Source organism: Streptopelia decaocto (genome assembly GCF_964273445.1).
Source record: "Streptopelia decaocto genome assembly, chromosome: 2".
Taxonomy (NCBI): Eukaryota; Metazoa; Chordata; class Aves; order Columbiformes; family Columbidae; genus Streptopelia; species Streptopelia decaocto.
Window position 1 is genome coordinate 19,950,943 of NC_138655.1, and position 21,419 is coordinate 19,972,361.

At 37.4% G+C, this 21,419-nt stretch overlaps 1 protein-coding gene across 1 annotated transcript in view; it reads left to right on the forward strand.

Annotated features, from left to right (window-relative positions):
- ANGPT1 (angiopoietin 1) overlaps window positions 1-17,998 on the forward strand; it is a 157,321-nt gene extending 139,323 nt beyond the window's left edge. Inside the window, exons 8-9 of the mRNA XM_082045108.1 lie at window positions 5,031-5,161; window positions 15,638-17,998. Coding sequence (XP_081901234.1) covers window positions 5,031-5,161; window positions 15,638-15,798 — 292 coding nt within the window. The 3' untranslated portion in view covers window positions 15,799-17,998. The remainder of the gene's footprint in view (window positions 1-5,030; window positions 5,162-15,637) is intronic.
- The last annotated feature ends 3,421 nt before the right edge of the window (window positions 17,999-21,419 follow it).

The following is a 21,419-nucleotide window of genomic DNA, read 5'->3' on the forward strand; positions in this document are numbered from 1 at the left end:
AAAAATCTGAACTTAAGCTGCTGTTTTTGAGGGTGTTTGGTTTTTTTTGGTTGGTTGAGTTGTTTTTTTTTTTTTATTCAGGGTGGGAGGGCATGTTCTTTACTTAGTATTATTACAATTAATGTCTAGAATTAAGAGTAACCTGAGAATAATGTCTTACCAGGTCCTCCTAAATGCTGACAGGCCAGTGGGCTTTGGTTCACAAACAGACTTAATCACCTAAATATCATTATAAATTGAATTTAGTTAACTAACAGAGCAATTCATAACACTCTACCAAATTCATAATCTTTAGGAATGGGTTTCGTTTCACAAACTGGAGCTACCTAAACTATAGATGCAACTGTGAACCAGATGGAAGGCACAAATGAAATCCTTCCTCAACCTCAGACATTTCAAAACCAGAGGACAAAATAATGGCAGTCACATGGGCTTTTATAACAAAGACACCTTTCACATGCCTTACGTGCAGGACAGTCAGTGTGCGTTTATATTTGTCCACACTTATCTGTGTGGGTGCATTCCCACCCACCAGGTGTAAGTGGTGACCAGCAGGTTAGAAGAAGAGCTGAGCTGTAGGTGCCCTCCACTCCTATTGAAGTTAGGAAAAAATGCAAACCCAGTGAGGGCTCAGAATAAGAAATTTTGGGTACAGGATTCTGATCCTCAAGCATCCATTTTATTCAATTATCCTTTCCATGGAAATTAACAATGCCTTCCTTCAGGAGGGATCAGAATTTGGGAATCCTTCCTGTCAGCCATGTGGAATGGACATGCAGCAGAGATAGATATTTTAGACTGCAGAGAGAGACAAAAAGGAGGTGGAAATTTGGAGGCATCCTACCCTGTTTCCCCAAAAATAAGACCTACCTCGAAAATAAGCCCTAGCATGATTTTTCAGGATTTTTGAGGATGCTTGAAATATAAGCCCTACTCCAAAAATAAGCCCAAGTTACAGTTCATTAAAACGTCAATTTAAATAGTGTCCAGGGAACTATACATGTAGAAAATAATAAGTTTTGGAGCAAAAATTCATATAAGACCTTGTCTTTTCGGGGAAACAGGGTACTCTCCAGTATTTCCTAAAGGTGAGCTTTGATGTGTCCCTCTCCATTCATCATGCGGAACCTTTTAAATCCTACTTCAAGACTCCTGTTTTTCTCAATTTATGGTTAAGAATCTTAGGCCATTACTCATGTTTACGAATTCCAGTCATGGAGATTTGTGCTCAAATTTTTAAACTGTGCCAATGATGAAATTTGATCTTAACTCATTAAAATACTCAAGATCATGCACAATGAGGTGCTTGAGATGGTACTCTACCTCTCTTAATGATGATTGTTAAAGTTCTCTGTAAGCTGGTCTGGTTTTTATTTATTTACAAAGTATGCGTTACTCACTAACAAAGCCAGATATGACTTCTTATCTTTTTCATTGAGGGGCTGCTTTAAATGAAGTAGAGATCTCTACTGACTCTAACAGAATGAATGTGGAGAAAGAAGTCGCTAACATTAAATGCTGGGAGTCCTCCAGACCTCTTGCTACTTCTAGTAAAAATAAATAAATAAATAGATATTCTAAGGTCAGGGATTCTATATACAAGCACTGAACTAGAAACCATTCCCTACACTTTTAATAATATTTAGTGCACAACATTTTACATGGATTTATGATTGCCTTTATTTCTTAGATTTTTTTAATATCTCATTCTGTATGTTGTAATCTCAATAACCCCATGTTGCAGAAATATACAAATGATTTTGTAATTTATTTGGAAGTATCCCAGCTTCATCTCTTAAAGTTATCAAACATAGTGTGCACACAACTAAGATATATGTATTTCAAAGAAGAATTCCAGGTGATCTAATCACTTCAAAAGGAAAAATTTCTGACATGAATTTGAAATTACTTTTCAGACTGCCCTGCAGTTGTTTATGTAATATTTTCAGAACTATCCTTTCCATGCCATATACTTTGCTTTGGTTTCAAGGGACTGCAGGTAGTTGTGTCACACAGTAGGAACGGTGAAAAGCAAAACATGTTTAAGGGGGTTCTTCCTCACCATCTGTGTGTATAGATTCCAAGCTGCCATTGCTATAATATCACAAGGAAAAAAAATGCGGAGGGAATTGCTAACACTCATGCTAGATAAGGGGAAACAGTTGCAATTATTTCTTTTTTTTTTCTTCACGTGTGCCATTTCTTCTGGAGTACATCAACTAGGAAAGCTTCTAGTCTCTAAATGGATGCTATCAGCTGCTGTGTTCCCCATCGTGATTTTAGAATTTCATAAAAACTGTCATGAGAAGTCCTAAAAACTTAATATACACATGCAGTTTTTCTCTTATTCCTACTTACTCATTATTTACTTACTAGTGCTCATTTGTTGCTGTTTTAATTCCACTGTATACAGGTAAAGTAGACTTGTTCATCTTATTTGAGCTTGAATTTGCTTTTCCTGCTTAATCTATAAATCTGAGTCGTGTTTCCACTGCTTTCCTTAACCTTCAGAATTTCCCTGCTGTGAACAAGTAGGAAGACTGGAGATGTAGTCCTGAAACTGCTCCTTGACTTTTGACTGTAATTAATTGCTTTGATTTTTAACTTCATTTCCTTTGTCTCCTTCAAGAACAACCAAGAGGAACTCTACCCTGAATTACCATCTTTTCTAAGGGAAGGAAATTTTGTCCTGGTAGTTATTCGGTATTTATTTTAAAGGTTCAATCCTACCAATCTGAATCTGAGAATAATAAAAAATTAACTAAAGCTAAGTGACAAGATACCTCCTGCTGCCTGGGAGCTAGCAAGTTCATCAGTTGCCCTACTGCTATGCAGACCTGCAATCTCAAGTCAGGCTAGTTTGTGCCATGTGGCTTGAACTAAAGCTCAGAAAGAGACAAACTGACTGCTTCAGGACCGATTTTGATTATACCTGAAACTTTGCAGTATCAATTTTTCCTAACTGTTGGGCAATTCCAATGCAGGGAATTGGAGCCCAAAGCTTGAGAATTACTGTTTCATTCTGTGGTTCATCTGTACACTGTTGCAGGATGGCAAGCCTACTGGAGTTTAGAGCTAAGCTAGGCTTTATCCTTTTAAATTCACTGGAGACCTACTAGACAAATGATGTTGAGAGAAGTCAAACATAACTGGCAAGATCTAAATCTGTGTTGAGTGGAATGTTAATAAAATATCAGGGTAAGAGTATGAGCTTGTAAATAATCCTAATGCCCTACCCCATTGGGGAAAAAATTGCACACCAAGTATTATTCATTTCTTCATTATTTCTTACATTATATGATTTTTATGGGACTAAGTGGATTTTATTGTTTTGATTGTTAATAAAAAGATCTGGCTTGCATTGTCTTTCTGATTAAGTAAATAGCATTTGCTTTTTATACTGACTTTATGAGACTTCTGTGAGCTTTGGTGTTGCTGATCTAGTGAGGATGTATGGCCATTTAAAATCTGATTGTAGATATCATGTGACAAAGTAATTTTTCTGTCAACACAACCTCAGGGAAGTTTATTTTGTTCTGCAAAAAAATTAGGCACAGCTTGCAAAACAAGGCAAAATTCCAATCAATGAAGATGGGATCAACTCCAGTCATGTGAATGGAACAAAGAAACGAACATGAGCAAAGACGTATCTTAAACTTGTCTAAAATAAGCATCCTTTGATAGATTAACATTATGGCATAATTGCCACTGTGATTGTACAATAGCATAATGCAATGACCTTCCTGGATTCCTTTTCCTAGGTTGTTCCTTGTTAAATTTCTAACAATCTTCATTATCTTTTATTGAGGCTCACACTTCACCTTATCCATTTTGGTGTTATCCAAAGGTATTTGGCTATCCATGATGTTTATATTTAATCCAATAATTTTGTATGTGTGTGTATTTATGTATATATAGAAGTTACTTTAAGGATTAAGCCCAAAGGTATTTAATCATCAGGCTCAAATCAGGTGACATGCAACATTAAAATCTTCTCTTCTCTTCTCTTCTCTTCTCTTCTCTTCTCTTCTCTTCTCTTCTCTTCTCTTCTCTTCTCTTCTCTTCTCTTCTCTTCTCTTCTCTTCTCTTCTCTTCTCTTCTCTTCTTCTCTCTCTTCTCTTCTCTTCTCTTCTCTTCTCTTCTCTTCTCTTCTCTTCTCTTCTCTTCTCTTCTCTTCTCTTCTCTTCTCTTCTCTTCTCTTCTCTTCTCTCTTCTCTCTCCTCTCCTCTCTTCTTCTCTCCTCTCCTTCATTTTTGCGCCTGTCCCTGAAACTGTGAACTCAGGTCAGACATAACCAGGTCTCCAACATTTACTTCATTCAGCATCTCTGAAGCTGGCACGCTTGGCTTTGGACATTACAGCACTGACTGCCACAAATGCTCTGTTACTTGCTTGAGCTGGGCTCAGGCTCCTCACTCATGGTTGTGATTTCAACTAGTTGACAAGGGTCCTTAAGAAAAAGGATATTTAGCATTGCAAATCATGGAGACTTTTGTGGCTTGAACTCTAAGTTATTCTCCATTCATCACTCAGAGACAGCTTTGGCAGAACTGGGTTGCTGGCTTGTGTTGTAACTGGTGGAATTAAAAATTCTGAGACTGCTGAAATCCTCTTTCGAGCCCAGGGATTAATAATGTGGTTGCTGTTAACTGAGAGTGCTGTTTCTGTGCCATAGTAAAGAAACCAGCTACTCAAATACTCAATTATTCTGTCAATGTATTCCAGATCTCTGGGCACTTCTCCTCATTCTCTTTTCTGTCTCTAACTCCCTCTACTTTGTTGTATTTCCTGGTGCAGATTCCTTGTGCTCAGTTCTGCTCTGAGACAGGGACAATGTGCTACTACAGATCCATTGAAAAACCCTAAATATGCCTATTTTACACCTGAAACAACAAAGAGATTGAGCCAAAACACAGACATTTCTAAATTTTCTGAGGGTACTTGATACAAGTCAAACCTGATGTGGGAAGAGATCTGGATCTTTTATTTTTCTTTTTGGTGACAGTGATTGTTTTCTCTTGCTGTTTCAGGCTTTATTTAAAAGGTCACAGTGGAACAGCTGGAAAACAGAGTAGCCTGATCTTACATGGTGCTGAATTCAGTACAAAAGATGCTGACAATGACAACTGCATGTGTAAATGTGCTCTCATGTTGACTGGAGGTGAGTACAACTCTAAAAATCTGTGGTATATTGATAGGGATCTATTCTGTTTTCCTAGAGCAACCATGGATGAAGTTGTGTCTATGGATGTGTAAGTACGGTGTGAAAATTCTTTTTATTATAATTACTACTATTGTTTTCTGTATACATATATATAGTGGTAGTGCCAATGCCTCAAGATTCTTATCAGCAGGGAAGGGATTATTCAGAGATGCAGTCAGTACATTTCTGCACTGAAGCTGTTGCAACAGTGTTAAGGAGGAAAGCATAAGGTAGTGGTATTATTGTGGCAAGCAAGGCAAAGTAAGAGAGAAGAAGCTAAGAGATCAGAATGGGGAAAGAACTTTGTGAGAAGTGGAAGAATCATTGAGAAAGAAGAGAGAAAATGCAGGGAAATAGAAGGTAAATTTTAAAAACAATCAGACTCTGGACTTAATATATATTATGTATTTCACTTAGGGGTGTGATTCCGTTATTGAAATAATTATAATAATTCAGCTTTCTCTTTTCTATGAGCATAATACAAATAAGCATACAGACATATAGACGTACAGCCATATAAACTTATAGACATGGTTAATGTGACAGCTCGTTCACTCATCTGTGAAAGACTAGACCTGCAACCCACTGTTCAAGTTGTGGCACGTAACTGTTCTGGGAGGTTTAAAACAGTACCCCTAGGGAGCCGAATCGAGCTGCAGAAGGAAAGAAAGAAGAGTCAAGGTTGTGGAGAGCACACAGAAGTTATGCTGGGATAGTTTAAATCACCAAGTCAGTCTGACTGTGAATAAGTAGAGTGTATATGACTGAACATTTGTTCCCTCCAATGCAGAGGGGGAATATCAGAGATTATCTCCCCATACAGACACCTAAAGCTCTACACAATAGTGAGAACTTTCTCTGGCAAATGATGCTTATTTCTAGTCCCTGTATGGCTAAGTTCATTTTTGTCTCTAGGACAACACATTCAAAGCAGAAAGCTTAAAATGGGATTCTTTGGTCCAAACTGAGATTCTTTGGCTCATTGACTGTAGGACCAAGGCCGTTATCTTCATAGCTGCTCTTCTTCGGAGACTCTCCCTCAATGATTTCTAGCTTTCCTGGAAAAAATCCTATACATATAAATTATTTAGTATTTTGGATCAGGCTGTTAAATTGATATTATTTGTGCTTACTGGCACTTTGACTGAATCCAGCTCAGGCCACATTCAGGAATACATGAGCCTCTAAAGTTATCATCTACTAACAGAAGATGGGTTTCCATCACTGGGAATTTATATCAAATGCACAACCTGGATCCTCATTCTCTTTTGCTGATTGGAAATGACCCAATTGTGAAAGTCTTCAAGGAGCCAATTTTTCAAAATTTCCTAACTTCTAGTGATATCTTATCAAAAGTCAGCATAGGAAACGCCTTCCTGTAGACAGGTGATCAGACACTACCTTTCAATTTCAATAAAAAAGAAGCTAACCAGATAGTTCTGGACACAGATAATGGATTTGAAGTCAATCGTTTATTTTAATTAGAATTGCTGACCTTTCCCTGTAGAGACTATGCTAAATTAAAGTGTCTAACTTCCAGAGCAGGCTGGAGTCTAGTGAGAAGCTCCTAAATGTGAGCTGTATCTATGCTCAAGTGCAGACTCATTCATGTGTCCGAGCTGCCTGGAAATACCTCTGCTCCCAGACAGCTCATTCTGGGAGCTCAGGGTTTTGTTTATTTTTCCACTCTGACTTCTATGGCAGGTCAATGCCCCACTAAGGTCAGCCTGCTGTTGAACAACAATTCCACAAGGCTCACATATCTTTTGCTGCAACAGTCCTGTAAATCAACAGAAAAAAAAAAACACATATTGGTATATACTGGTAGCAAATGAAGGAATAAGGAGGAAGGTGGAGAATTAGCAGTGGCTGAGGAAACCACAAATAAAGCAAATCATGGCAGAGTAAAAGGAAATGCAGCTATCCTTTGGAGATAGCTGAGTCCAGTCTTTTGGACTGTGCTCTACAGTGCTGAGTAATTTGTGGTTCTTCAAGAAGAGAAAGACTTTAATCAAGCTAGAGTTCTCCTCAAATACTCTGCTGTGCTTTGCTCTTTGAAATGACTTTCTCATTTCTTGAATAAATATCAGAAGTTGAATTAAATAACAAAATGTTTGTTTAGTGAGTAGTAGACTACTTAAGAAAAGTAACAATGGTAACAGGTTTTGGAAAACCTCTTTTTGTTTTTTTTCCCAAAGATGTCAGGCTCTGTTAGTTTTGGCAACATAACAGAGAGCTCTGTAATGATGAATGATATGAAATCTACAGGCAGGTTTCTAGCTATCTTGGCATTTTGGGTGAGCCTGTTATCTCTATGAGGTGAAATGAATATATTTATGTCAGGAATAAAAGCTGAGATAAGCTGAAGTTCAAGACTGTGACATGGTTATAGTCAAGACTGAAAATAAAAATGTAAGGAAAACACACATTTCTCTCTATGATCTTACTAGTTGTCAGTTTTACTTGGTCTATATCAAAACTATTATTCTCATTCCTTCTTTGTCTCCTCCCTTTTCATCATAATAAGAAATTAAATACTGAAAGCATAGTATGGTAGCATCAACAGGGGGGTTTTGTATGTGTGTGTGTGTGTTTCTTGTCCTTTTGAGAGCCATGCTATGTTACTTGACTATATCTTATTGCTGATTTTAGGGAATGGCTTCGAAAGTACATGCATGAGATGGATTCTTAGCCCCTGTGAAATTTACATGGTATTTAAATGTCTTAGGTGGTTTTTTGTGCCTTGGAAAATTCAAAGTAAGCATACCTGATTTACTTTTAAGGGAGATAACACATACTTATTCAAATAATTTCTTCATTTAAACTTAACCTCAGTCAAAATAGTAAAAATAATTTATATCATGAAAATACCTGTTATGAACTGGTACAATATTTCAGACCAGTAAAACGAACAACAGGTTATATATGCATATCATTTCAAGCATTATTCTGAAGAGTGCTCCAGTGAGCTACATAAACAGATTTTTGCAAGAAACAGCACTTGAAATACAACAAACTGTCACCAGAATGAAGACTGAGTAGATGTCCAAGGCTCTTCAGATAGACTTCCAATAGAAGAGCACTTAAGGTCTCTGGATCAGATTTGTGGGCACAAGGACAATTTAGAGCATCCTGCCAGGATACCATCTGTCAGCTGAGCCCCAGGAATTGTTTGTGCAATTGTTTTCAGTCACTGAAAATGACTTAGGATAACTTGGCCAATAGTGAAGGAGCCTTAAGGTGGTTTGCTTTGCCTTGCATTGGCTGCAGCTTGAGATGTTCACACAGGCGTTTGCCTTGCTTCAGGTGATAAGCGAGAAAATTGCTAAACTTCTGATCACTGAAATAGTTTGACAAAGTGATAGGGAGACTTTCTAGATGTCTTACTAGGATTGAAACATTATAGAATTGTTTAAATACTTTGTTTCTTTTATTTTACTGGAAGCACAAGTCCATCCAGCCGCAGTCTCCTGTCTCTGACAGCAGTCAACAGCAGATGCCTCAGTACAGGCATAAGAACAATGGTAATAAATGATAGTTCCTCTGAGTATTTTCCCAGTATCTTTTGCATCTCAGGGGCTTCCTGAGTCAGAGGCAGTTCCCATGTAGTTAGTAATCTGCAATGGATTTCCCATCTGTTAAGTGAGAGACTGTTCAACGAGAATCCCAAAGAGTGGTGCACTCATTGCCTGCTCTTTCACTGCCTTTTTCTCCAAGTGGTGAATTTTATGAATCTCTGGCAAGAATGGTATGGAGGATTCTTGTCATGATGGAGGATTCTTGTCATGACCTGGAGAGAAGTTCTTGGCTGAATATAGAAATCTGCCCCTATGTTGTCCAAAAAGAAAAAGCCAAAGTATTCTTATATTTTGTTTGAAACAAAAACTTTGAAAGTAGTAACCTCAGCACACTTAGAAGTATCCAACATGAGCCCCTGGATATATATCTACTTGTACAGGAAAACATTAATGTTTAGGTTTTATGCATATTGTTGCTTTCATAAAGAATTTATTTATAAAACACCATTAATGAAGTATCACTTTTGTTGCCTAATATTTTGATAGAAAAATATAACCACTATGTAGCTAAGAAGTGATTGGAATATGATTTGATTTATGCTAGAAATATTAGAAATCTTTCCTTAGACACATGACTACTCAGCACTTTTAACGAAATTATTATTATGTTTTTCGGGGTTCAGTATAGACAACAGTAATTAATTATTAGGAGAACACCATGAAATGACTGACTAATAAAAAATATTCTAATAATAATAGATAATAATTATAATAAGGCAACAACGAGGGGGATCTGGCCCCCAGTGAAAATGGGTTTGACACCCCTGCTTTAGTCCCTTTCTAAGACAGAGTCTACCTATTCATTTCTGTCTTTCTGTTTATTTTCAAGATCTATAGTGTTAGAGATTAATTCACATAACATAATCTGTTACTGAGTTAGGTTGCACTTAATATATAAGAAATCTTTTATTGTTGACTAAACTAGTTCTATGATAATTTAGGTGTGTTCAGTCTTGTGTGCAATCTTCGATCACTGGAAAAAATACACCATTCCTTTGAAAAGCTGCTTTTCTTCAGCAGCTTTTTAATCAATTTGAGATTGTTGGCAATTCGTCTTTTGAATTCTGGACTAAACAACCCTAAATCTTTCCTCTTTTTGGACTCTCTCCAGTGGATCCACATATAGCTTGAGGTATCATCCAAAGCTGCGCCCAGTCTTCTAGCTGAGAATTTATCAATGCACAGCCAAACAGAGCCTAAGTATTACCATGTAACTCCTTTAAAGTGCAGAATGTCAGAAACACTAAAATATTTCATAAAATAAATTGTTATGTCTTTTCAACAATGAAAACTCTTTCAATATTATTGCAGTGGAAATTGTTCTTATTGGCTTTGTTACCAAATGCACTAAATTTTATGAACAAACCCAGAGAGCTAGAAATAAATATTGGCTTTTCATAGGATCCATTTATTGCATAAACTTATACAAATGTGCCATTCAAATATACTTTGGATCTTATTGAATGAATTGTATTGCTCATACTGCATTTGGAGGCATTCAGTGGAGTCAGGAGGAGACCAGAGACAGTTGTGTGAAGAAAGGGTCTGACATAAAATGTGCAGGGTTCAGATATATATTCTTTTAGTAAGTAAAAGGCAAATAAAAGCCTTTCATATCATTTGTGTGATCATTAGCAAGTTTCCAATGCATGCTAGATTTGAGAAGGGGAAACAAAATTGCAAAACTGCAGCTGGAATGTGAGTCAGAGTATGTGAGAAACAACTGTGCAGACACCAAGGTCAGAGAAGAAGGCGGGGCAGGAGGTGCTCCAGGCACCAGAGCAGAGATTCCCCTGCAGCCCATGGAGGTCATGGTGGAGCAGAGATCCACCTGCAGCCTGTGAGGACCCCACACCAGAGCAGGAGGATGGCCAAAGCAGGCTCCTGGCAGGACCTGTGGAGAGAGGAGCCCAGGCTGGAGCAGGTTTGCTTTCAGGACTTGTGAGCACATGGGGGAGCCAGGGTGGAGCAGTCTGTTCCTGAAGGACTGCACCCCATGGAAGGGACCCACCCTGGTGCACTTAATGAAGAACTGCGGTCTGTGGGAAGGACTCATGTTGGAGAAGTTCATGGAGGACTGTGTCCCATGGGAGGGTCCCAATGCTGGAGCAGGTTAAAAGTGTGAGAAGTCCTCTCCCTGAGGAGGTAGGAGCAGCAGAGACAATGTGTGATAAACCGACCACAACTCCATTCCCTGTCCTCCTGTGTGGTGGGGGATGAAGCACAGAAAAATCAGGAATTAATCTGAGCCCAGGAAGCAGGGAAGGGTGGGGGAAGGTGTTTTAAGATTTGGTTTTACTTCTCTTTATCTTACTCTGATTTGAATTTTCCCCAGGTGGAGTCTGGTTTGCCATTGATGGTAATTAATTAATGATATCTCCCTGTCCTTATGTCAACCCACAAGCCTTTCAATATATTTTATCTTTTTTCTGTCCAGCTGAGGGCAGTGACAGAGCAGCTTTGCCAGGTACCTCATGTCCAGCCAGGGTCAACCCACCACTGTCCACAAAGCATGAGCAAGCTGTAACTACTCCAGAAGAGCAGCTGTCTAGAGTGGGGATTCATGTTTATTTGTATAGCTGAACTTTCAAACAACTTATCAATGTATTATCTAAATTCTTTTTTGTTTGGACAATATACTTTATGAGCTCAGGATTTTTATTGCAAAGAGAGACTATAGTATTGCTTGTATTATATAAATTATTAGAGGTGGGCTAACTTCAAAAGACTGAACTAGCCCCAGTTCAAATATGCAATTAGTGACTTTGTGATCTCAGCTTGAAGAAACTACCTGTGTTTCTGAAAAAAAAACCTCTCTTGAAAGCCTTCTTTTTGACACTGCATTAGTCAATCTAAAATATTGCTTCTGTTATAATGCCCACCATCGATTCTAATGCCTCATTCAAATATCCCATGGAAATAATTGCCAAAAGGTATCTCTGATGTTAAAATTTTACTGCTATTCAGAGAAGACCTTATTCAGGAAGGCAAATACCTTGTAATCAAAAATAAACAAGATTCTTTGTGGCAAGAAAATTCTGTGACCTCCAGGGAATAAGCCAATATTTAGGTACTGGGAACCTTTCTTTGGGTCAGACCGTCTCACAGCTCCAGACCTGCTTTATTTAGTGTTTTCTGAAGTGTCAGTGCTGCAGGTATCTGTTTCAGAAACCCCTGGTTTACGTTCCCCTACTTCCTGATAGCTACCAAGAAAGTCACTGCTTCCCTTCCTCTTTCCCTCAACATACAAGGCATCTGAAAAATAAAAACCAAAGCATTTGCATCCATTCAAATATATGAATTTTGGTGTTGAGACATGCAGTAGGAAGTCTTGTGATAATCTGAGGCCCTATGGGGAATGAAGAGCTTTCAGAGGACTGCAGGAAAGGATGGAGGGAAATAACCATAAGGAGAAACAAAACAAAAGAAAACAAACCAGTAATTATTTATAAGAAATCTATTATGAGAGACTTGAGCAGGCCCTCACAAAATGTTTATAAAATTTTGTGTTGCTTCAACTCATTTGATTTTTTAACATAAATTTTGTAGGGAACCGCTGACAACCTTCTCCCTGAAAAGGCCATTTACACATCTATTGCTGTTCCTTTAAGATGAAATGATAACTAACAGAGCTTGCCATGTCTTCATCCCAATACCATAAAAAGAACCCAGCTGCATCTATGTTCCAGCTTTGAAAAATGAGGATTAGATTTTCTCTGCTTAGCTTTCTCTTAAGTTTCTACAAGATTATACTCTAGTTACAGTAAAACATCAGCTGTGCAATTTTCTCTTTCTTTGGTTATGACCCCCATAGGTATAACATTGTAATCAAAGAGAGGTCAATTGTATCAAAATAGAAGTTTGCCAGAATTTATCTGGCATAAATTCTTCCCTCAAGGTCTGATTATGAAGTGTTACTTTTGAAAAAAGCCCACTAAGTATTATCCAAAATCTAAGAAAATACTGTACAAGACTAGAAACTTGAATCATATAGATCTGAATACAAAGGGCAGAGTAAGTACTGGATCTGAAGGTTAATCATGGTCAATATCATATCAGTAGTAAGGCATAGTTTAAAATACCCTCACACAATGCATCCATTTTAGGTAGACAAAAGACAAGCCACTGAGTAGGATGAAATTGGAGGGTTGACTAAGGCAGTGTACATTGTCTAAAAGGAGCTTCTCACAGCTTAATTCCGTTGCAGAAGTCCAAGTGGGAAACACACTGAAAATTTAAAATTCTGTATTTCAGTCCACAGTAACATCTGCAGAATTCAGTAACCACTCTCTAGATGATCCACTTGCCACTACCAGTGGTGTTTGAAAAAGGTTTTCAGGGGGTCCTGGGAAGATTACAATGCTGTGATCTGCAGGCTGAAATAACTTTTTAAAATAAAGTGGCATTTAACCACCCAAAGCAAAAGCCACCACATTATTTTTATGATCTTATTTGCCTTCATATATGAAGGCAAATGTTCAGTACAAACATAGTAAATAGAAAAATGCATAAGACCTGTGTTTAAGACTCACAAAGCCTGTAGGTTTTACTAGGAAAAAGAACCCAGCAGAAACTTTCTGACAAATAGAGCTCCTAGCCATTGAGGTTAATGTATTTTTGACATTGTGAATATTAGTTCTTTGCAGTCTGGGGATTCATTCTGCCTTCCTCAGTCTGAACTAAGCTTCTTTCTATATGTATTACATAGATACACTGTAAGGTGTTGGAAAGAAAATTCTATTCCCATTGGGTTATACAGCAAAACTCCCACTACTTTCAGCAGAGTCAGCATGTCACCTACTTCATCTTTGTCAGTTTCTGTTATGCGACCTCTCAATGTTGCCAAATTTCACGTTATTTGGAGTTTTCCTTAAAACTCTGACTCCCATGGCAACCTGAAATTCACCTCAACCAAAAAAAAATAGTTGGGGATCTAGACAGGAGAGCCGAGTGGTTAACTTCAGTTAAGGCAACAACTGAAAATAGATCTGAAGATTCATACTGTATTTCATCACTGATTCAACTTTCTCCATTGGTTAAAGACATACATACATATCTTCACTGCAGAAGTCTAAAAGTGAGATTACTTTGTCTGTTTGTTTTTTACACACAGTTTGCAACCAAACCTACACTTTTAGCAAGTTTGAATTTTCTGTATTCAGTTATGCAAATGGTAATAAATGGTAGTAGTAGTCATTGTTAGTAATATTGACGGGTACTTGATAAATTTCTGGTTCATTTTCAATGCTATGTTAACAGAGCACACAAAAAGGTATGACTCTACATGCATTTTCTTTGGCAGAAAATGCAGGTTGAAAAGTTCCTGAGTGGTTGCACTTCTTTTTTATCCTAAATTCTCAGTTTACCACTCCTTCAGTTATGCCAACATAACTGTTCGCAGGGCCGTTCTGTAAATCAGATCCCTAGTTTGCCCTCAGGAAGCAAAGTTCTGTTTTGTCACTTCAGTGTTCAGAACAGTCTTACAATGCAGCTGCTGGAGCAGCGAACTAGCAGCACAAGCATCTGACAAGCATCTGGGCAAGACATTTCTTGCTCTGTCTTTCTAGTAAAAAAATTATATGCATATGCAAACAGAGTTCAAAGGGTTAATGAGTAGGAAGCCCCATCTTGCTGGGACAGATCAGGCAAGGCAGGGAGGCAGAAAAGTCAGTTAGCAACTTTCTAAGCCTAACTTTGATATAAATCAGTAACATTTTTAATATGCTTTTGTAGTCAATGATAGTCAGGTAACTAGTAATTTTCTGCTACTGGTAGATATGTGGATAAAGTGCCTACAAACTCCTTTTTAAAAATAAAAAAAAAGAAAAAAGAAAAAAATAAAATAAATGGACTTCTGTCAGTTTTCTAAGTGCCACGTGTGAACTTGTTCAGGAGCTTTGCAGAGAAGTGAATAAGTGTCAGACTGATTGGAGTGAGCACCCTCCTGACACTGCTGATCCACAAGCATTTGGTACACTTCAAGATCAAGATTAGGAGGCTCAAGATTTAATACAGATTTTCCCATTCAAAATAGTAAGGTTAAGGATTAAATGTCAGTGTTCTGGCCCAAATTGTACATGCGATGAGTATACCTTGACTGAAGTTGACCATGCTGTCACCTAAATGCATGCACACTCAGGTAGTCATCTTAATCCTCTATCCATGCATATAGGTATTCTGACTGTCAGTTCTTACAGTGTTATATTTGCCTTTTCACTTAGTCCTTCCATTAATTTGAGGGTCTTGTTTATAAATTTACCATAAGTCTTAAAGAGTCTACCTGTCTCCTTGTACTCCATTCTGAATATTATGGATACTATAGTATTGTAATTACTATAACAGGGTAGCACCACTATACTCATAACCCATGTTTGCTAAGAACATCTAACCTGAGAGCAAAAGTAAACTATCTGAGCAACTGAACTATCACAGTTAAAGCAACAGAAAAGGACCAGTAAATAAAATTAAATCATGCTTATATTGGAAATAACCAAATAAGTGAAATTATGTAAAACACTTATGAATTATAGTATTTTTCTGAGATTTGCATGAGATGAGTGAACTGTAATGCTGCCTAAATATGCAAAGCAGTTTGGGTTTTTTATTCTTGTTCTTGCTGCACAAACTGCTTATAAAACCAAAGCAAGTTAGGACTTAAATACTTGTCCAACTCTGTAAATACAACTGTGTATTCTTCAGCACTGCTGGCTACAAAAGAGAAAAAAAGCCAAATGTGAAAACATCCCCCCTGCTACCACACCAGAAGCATTTATGAGTCTGGGAATATCAGAATTTTCTAATCAAGTAAAACTACAAAACAAACTTGCAGTTTGATTATTTGTCTTATTGTTTCCAGGGTGGTGGTTTGATGCCTGTGGCCCCTCCAATCTCAATGGGATGTTCTATACAGCTGGGCAAAACCACGGAAAGCTCAACGGCATCAAGTGGCATTACTTCAAAGGCCCCAGCTATTCCTTGCGCTCCACCACCATGATGATTCGGCCCTTAGACTTTTAAAGGCATTCAGCAGTGGATCCCAGAACAAACCAGGATGACACTGCCCTCAGCAGCACCACTATCAGTCTGAAGGGAAAAGGTGAAGGGCTTCTTCAAAGCAACACATTAGGATGATGCAAAGTCTCTTCATTATCACTCCATGACATCCAAAATGTCTCCAACCCCACATTTTGATGGCTGGGGAAGGCTTGGTTTAGAAGGTGGCTGCAATGATTTTCCAGAGACTAGCAACTGCATCTGGTTATTCTGCTTGAATCTGGTACTTGTCAGTGGATGTCCTTTTTTTTTTGTCTTTTAATAAGATGCAAAATGACACTAGTTTATTCATCAACAATATAAGAATTTGAAGAACTGAAATGTATCAACTGCAGTCTATTGAGTACAATACTATTCAGCAGTGAAATGTCAACATTAGATCCATGAAAAAGGAGTATGGAGACACCTTTATTAAAACTCATCTTAAAACACTCAAGGTGACCACTCCAAATACTGTTTTTCTTAAATGAACTGAATTTGAATGATGGATGGATTGACTTATGTTAATCCCAGAGTCAAATAATGTGTGTGAATATTATTTTTCATTAAATCCTTTAAGGACATGTTTCTCATAAATAAACTGAGTGAAATGTATGAAGAATGATAAGGGTAACAAGCATAAATATTTCAGTTGCTCTGTAGAGGTAAATCAGATAATTGGCATAATCTCTGAGATAGGATTTATGGTCTGATAACAAAAGTAGCTGTGTTTTGAAGTTTTTGCCTTCTTTCATTAGAGGCAGTTTGAATGTCACATAGAAAAATTAATGGAAGGTTTATAGAATGTGAAACATTATCCTAAAGAAAATACGGGATTTTGCATAGGTTATTTCCATCAAAAGTACACAGGAAGGCAAACTGTTAGGGTATATAAAAATTACATAAATGTAAAGCTTAAGGCAATGGATTCATTTTACAGTATCCTTGCATGTGCGCAATTTATCATTATTTTACTTCTTTATTGCATTTTTGTGAATATCAGAAGCATGCCAGTTCTACACAGTGCTTACGCTACCACTATATAAAATACTCATCAGAATTGTATAGAAAATAAAGAATTGTGAACTTGTAAATAGCATGTTTATATTTCCTGTCATGGTCGTTTAATTTGTACAGGCAGCCCTGACCCTGCTCAAAGAGTGCAAAGCCTCAAAAGTATATAAATATTAAAAGAACTTTAGAAGACTGCTTACATGTTGCTAGCAAGTAGTTTTGTTATATTAAAATGCTGCAGAAGTGTGAGGCAAGATGCAAAACTCAACAGTTGGAAAAAAGTAAGCAGGTAATAAAGTAGCTGGGTGGCCCATGAGGTTGTAGAGACAACTCCTCCCACTTACAGCATCTTGTCATCAGTCATAGCAAAAAAGTCCATTTGGGAAAGCAGTTTGTGGTCATTCTACTTCTGCTGTATATAAAAGGAAAAAGTTTACCCTGATCCCACCAAAATCCAAAGTAAGATTCTCAACCATTAAATTGGGACCAACATGACACACAAAATCTGAATGTAGCAAGTTTGTCACTTGTCTATTTATTGCTTTGTTTCATTCATTGAACCGTTGCTGACATCGAGCACAACAAAGATCCTTAAAGATCCTTTTTAAAGGATATTAGAGTAACTGGGTTTCTTTTTTATTGTCCCTCTAGCAGTTGGTTTGCATGGTGTAGAAAAAAAGCCTGCTTGTATTTTTTTTTAAACACTTCTTAAAGATCACAAGGCCCCACAGGGTTCTCTGTTTTCGTTACAATGTCATGTTTATTTGGTTTTTAGTGGGTACATCTTTGGTTTTGTGTATTTGTATATATTTATATATATATTTGAAATAATCTTGCCTAAGGGTTAACTTGCTGTTTTCTGCTGAATAAGTTGCCAAACTACATCTTACTCAGCAGTTTCTTCTCAGAGCTGTTTTGTCTCAGTTTCCAGCAGTTTTTTGAAATGCTCTTCATTCATATGCAAAATATGTGGTCTATCTTCCTATATTTTCTCAAAAGATATATTTTTGCAAGTCTCCAAGTTAGGAATGCCATTTTTGCTGATCCTATTGCAAAAGATAAAACACATTTAAAGTCAAAAGCATGATATTTACTGTTTATTTATCTGGGTTTGAAAAAATGTGGATTTGTTTCCTATCCTTTATAATAAAACATTTTTTAAAAATGCATAGTCCTTGCTTTACTTTCTGTGACAGGTGACAACTTTTTACATCCGTCCTTTTAAGAAATATTAATAAATATTGTGAAAATATTAATAAATTTAGATAAAGCCTGGGAAAGGAGTCTAATTAAATTTTGTCCAGAAATTAATATTTCTATCCTTTCAAATCCCTATGTCAATATTTTTTATTCAATTTCCTTGATTAAAATAATGAGACTGTATTTATCATTTCACATACAAATCATACAAGAGTCTATCAATCTTTAAAATAGAATATTTTTTAATTCCACAGGCAAATATACAACTTAAATTGTGGTGCTTGTTTCTCTTGCCTTATGACATGTTCTTCTGTCATCCATTCAATCAAGTTGCATGGCAGTGACAAATCTACATCGATCTCTCAGCCAGGATTGCCTCTTGCCATCTGTATGGCTTTTAACGCTACAGGGATCAGTTTTAACATCTCTTTGTAGTCAATCCATCCTCATTTTCTCAGAATTTTTCCTTATTGGATTTGTTCATTGTGTTAGTTGAGACCAACCTAACTTTTTAAAATCAACACTAAAGGTGTCAGGAACTACATACATAAAAGCGCTTTTTGCTCCTTAAGTTGAACGTGTACGAACTGCTTGAATTGAAGAACAGAGTTAGTAAAAATGGTCTTTCTGGATTTGATTTGTATTGAAATGTCACTTGCATTGAAAAATGCGAAAAACATTGTCAATGGTAATAGTGAGCTTACTATTTATCCTTCACAGATAAACTTCTTCCTGTTTTATAAAACAGTAATACATAATTTTTTCACAAATTGATATACGTGTTTTCCATAGCATATAGGTCCTTATTTTTAAATATCTTCTAAGGCAGGAGACGTGATTTAAATGCACACTTTTCTGAGTTCCCTAGCATCCAGTACTGGACTATTAAGTAGGCAAGTCATCTACATTTATAATCATCTGTACAACAAGTTCCCAACACACAGTTCCTTAAAAAACCCTTCCAGCTATAAAACTTTCTTCTCTGCAGCTCAAACCACAGCTCTGCCCATGCCCCAGCCAACCTTGTCTGAGATTGGCACAGCACTCACTTCTCCTTTCAAAGAACAAAACTGAAGCAACAATCACAACAAGAGCTTAACTCTCTAGGCAGTATTGAGTTTATTAATAATTTACAACCAGAACATGCTGCAGTTGTGAGGAGGAGAAACTCCTACCCACACAATTTGCATGAGCTGGATGTCTTGAGGAGACAGGCAGTAACCCCTGAATGCAGCTGATGCTGCTGGTGCTGCCTGATGTTGACCTGTGGGGTGCACACATGCACAAACAAATCCGTATGTCTGAAAAAAGCTTGATGGAGCCAATCAAAAAAGACCTTTTTAAATGAAATGAATGAAAAGTGCAGATTCCAGCAGGAAGAGAAGGATTAAGGGACAGCATGTGGAAGGCAAGTGAGCAAAATCAGGAAAGAGAGAAGGCAGAGATATGGGACTGTAATGAAGAGTGAGAAGACAGGCAGCTAGGGGAGAGTTGAAGGGATTATTTGTGAGATGCAGCAGCTCTCTATTTCCCGTGCCACGTCTGTCACACAGTGTAGGAGCTCCCTTCTCATCCAGGAGCTTCTGAACCCCCCTTTCCATGGCTCCTGCTCTTATGTGCAGGAATCTATGGGTCTCATTTGCTTTTGTATGCTTTGGGGGGTTTATTTGTCTGTGTGCTTTTTTAATTTTTGCACAGAGAGCAATTTAGTATGGATCTTTGAGAAGACAGGCTACTTACACTTATGTCAAGATAGCTCTATAGCACGTCCTTTTAAAATGAAAAAGTTCCTTTAGAAAATGCAGTATTATGTTGTGTGAACTCTAAGCACCAATAATAATGCCCATGAAAAACCTTGTGAAATTAGAACCTTTATTCTTCTACTAGCTAAAATTTTGCTGGGAGCAGACCTTACTGTCCATATATATGTTCTGTGCAGTTTTCTGAACCAGAGTTCAATTTAAAAAAATTAAAGAGCTAATATGTATTGTAAGTAAGGCACCTCAAAATCACTGATATATTAAAGCACATAAAGGCCTAGACACCAGTCCTGTGTTTTGGTAGAAAGAATATTGAGCCCCAAAGTGTTACCATAAATCTTCTTTCTCTCATTATGCTTCTCACCTTTCACTTAATTAGTGACCCTGTTCCTCTTTTTAAACTGCCAGTAGCTCTTGCCTCCTGCTGCCTGAAAATAGCCACAGGAAGGCAAGCACCCCATTTAGCAGAAGACCAAAGACCTTCAGACACTTGTGTTCACAACCACAACATCACCTATGGGGAGAGCAAAGTCAGTCCCCGCCAAACCATGGAGAAGGAAAATTTATTGACAGTCAGTTGCTCCTCAAGGCTGTGGAGGTAAAAATAGGCACATATGAACACAGCGGACCTTCTTTCTACTTAAACAGAAAATGGATGCTCGGCAAGGTCAACCCTGGAAGCCCTAGTAGGACCCCAGAAGAGTAACTCATAGGCATCTGCTTCAGCTCAGCAGGAGAAGGAGGGGAAAAATCTTTAAAACAAGGAAAAGGAAAATCGGAGAATCTTGATAGACTGAGACGGGTAAGAAAGAGTTGAGAAAGAGTGCGAAAATATCTGTTATGGATAATGCAGTTAAGAATGCAAAGAAATAAGATTAGGAAGCTGAAGGCAAAGCCAGCGAAAGAAAGAAGTCAGTCTGGCAGAGTAGGAGAAATTACAAAGATGGAAGCACAGGAAAAGTAGAAAAAGATGAAGAATGTGTTAATATATTTATTAGAGAAGAATTAGTATTTAATTAATTTTCCAAAGCCTAAAAGCAGCAATGTCGCTATTTTACTTTCTGCTTTTATTTAATATTTACAAATCAACTGAGATACATTGACATCTGGTAAAATCTAAAACAGTACTTAACAGGCAGTCCCTTCTTAGAGGAATTTTTGGTAACATGCTGCCTAAGAAACACTTCATACTTTTAGCATGAGACTAGAATCCACCAGAAGATAAATCAGGTTTGGATAATATTTTCCACTAAAAGATGTGGATCTCCATCCTTCTGCAACCCTCTTGTGCTTATATTTAGCATCATTGTCTGCTCTAAAGGAAACTAGAAATCTCAGACCTGATCTCATTCTGCTGCATTGTTGAACCACTGGCTTTGTTTTCTTGTGAGTAATGGAGGAGAACTCCTGGATATATGTTTTACTTTCCTTCTTTTGTAGCTAACGTTTCTTTTTTTTTTTTTTTTTTTTTTTTTTTAGTTTATTTAAGAGATTCTGCTTTGGAGTTCATCTTTCATCCATCAGAGAGGATCATTTAATCTCTCTGAGAACTTCACTTAGTGCTGTTTGTTCTGTAAAACCCCCAGGCAAAATTCTCCTCCCGAACTCATGCAGTGTTTTTTGTCTCCAATC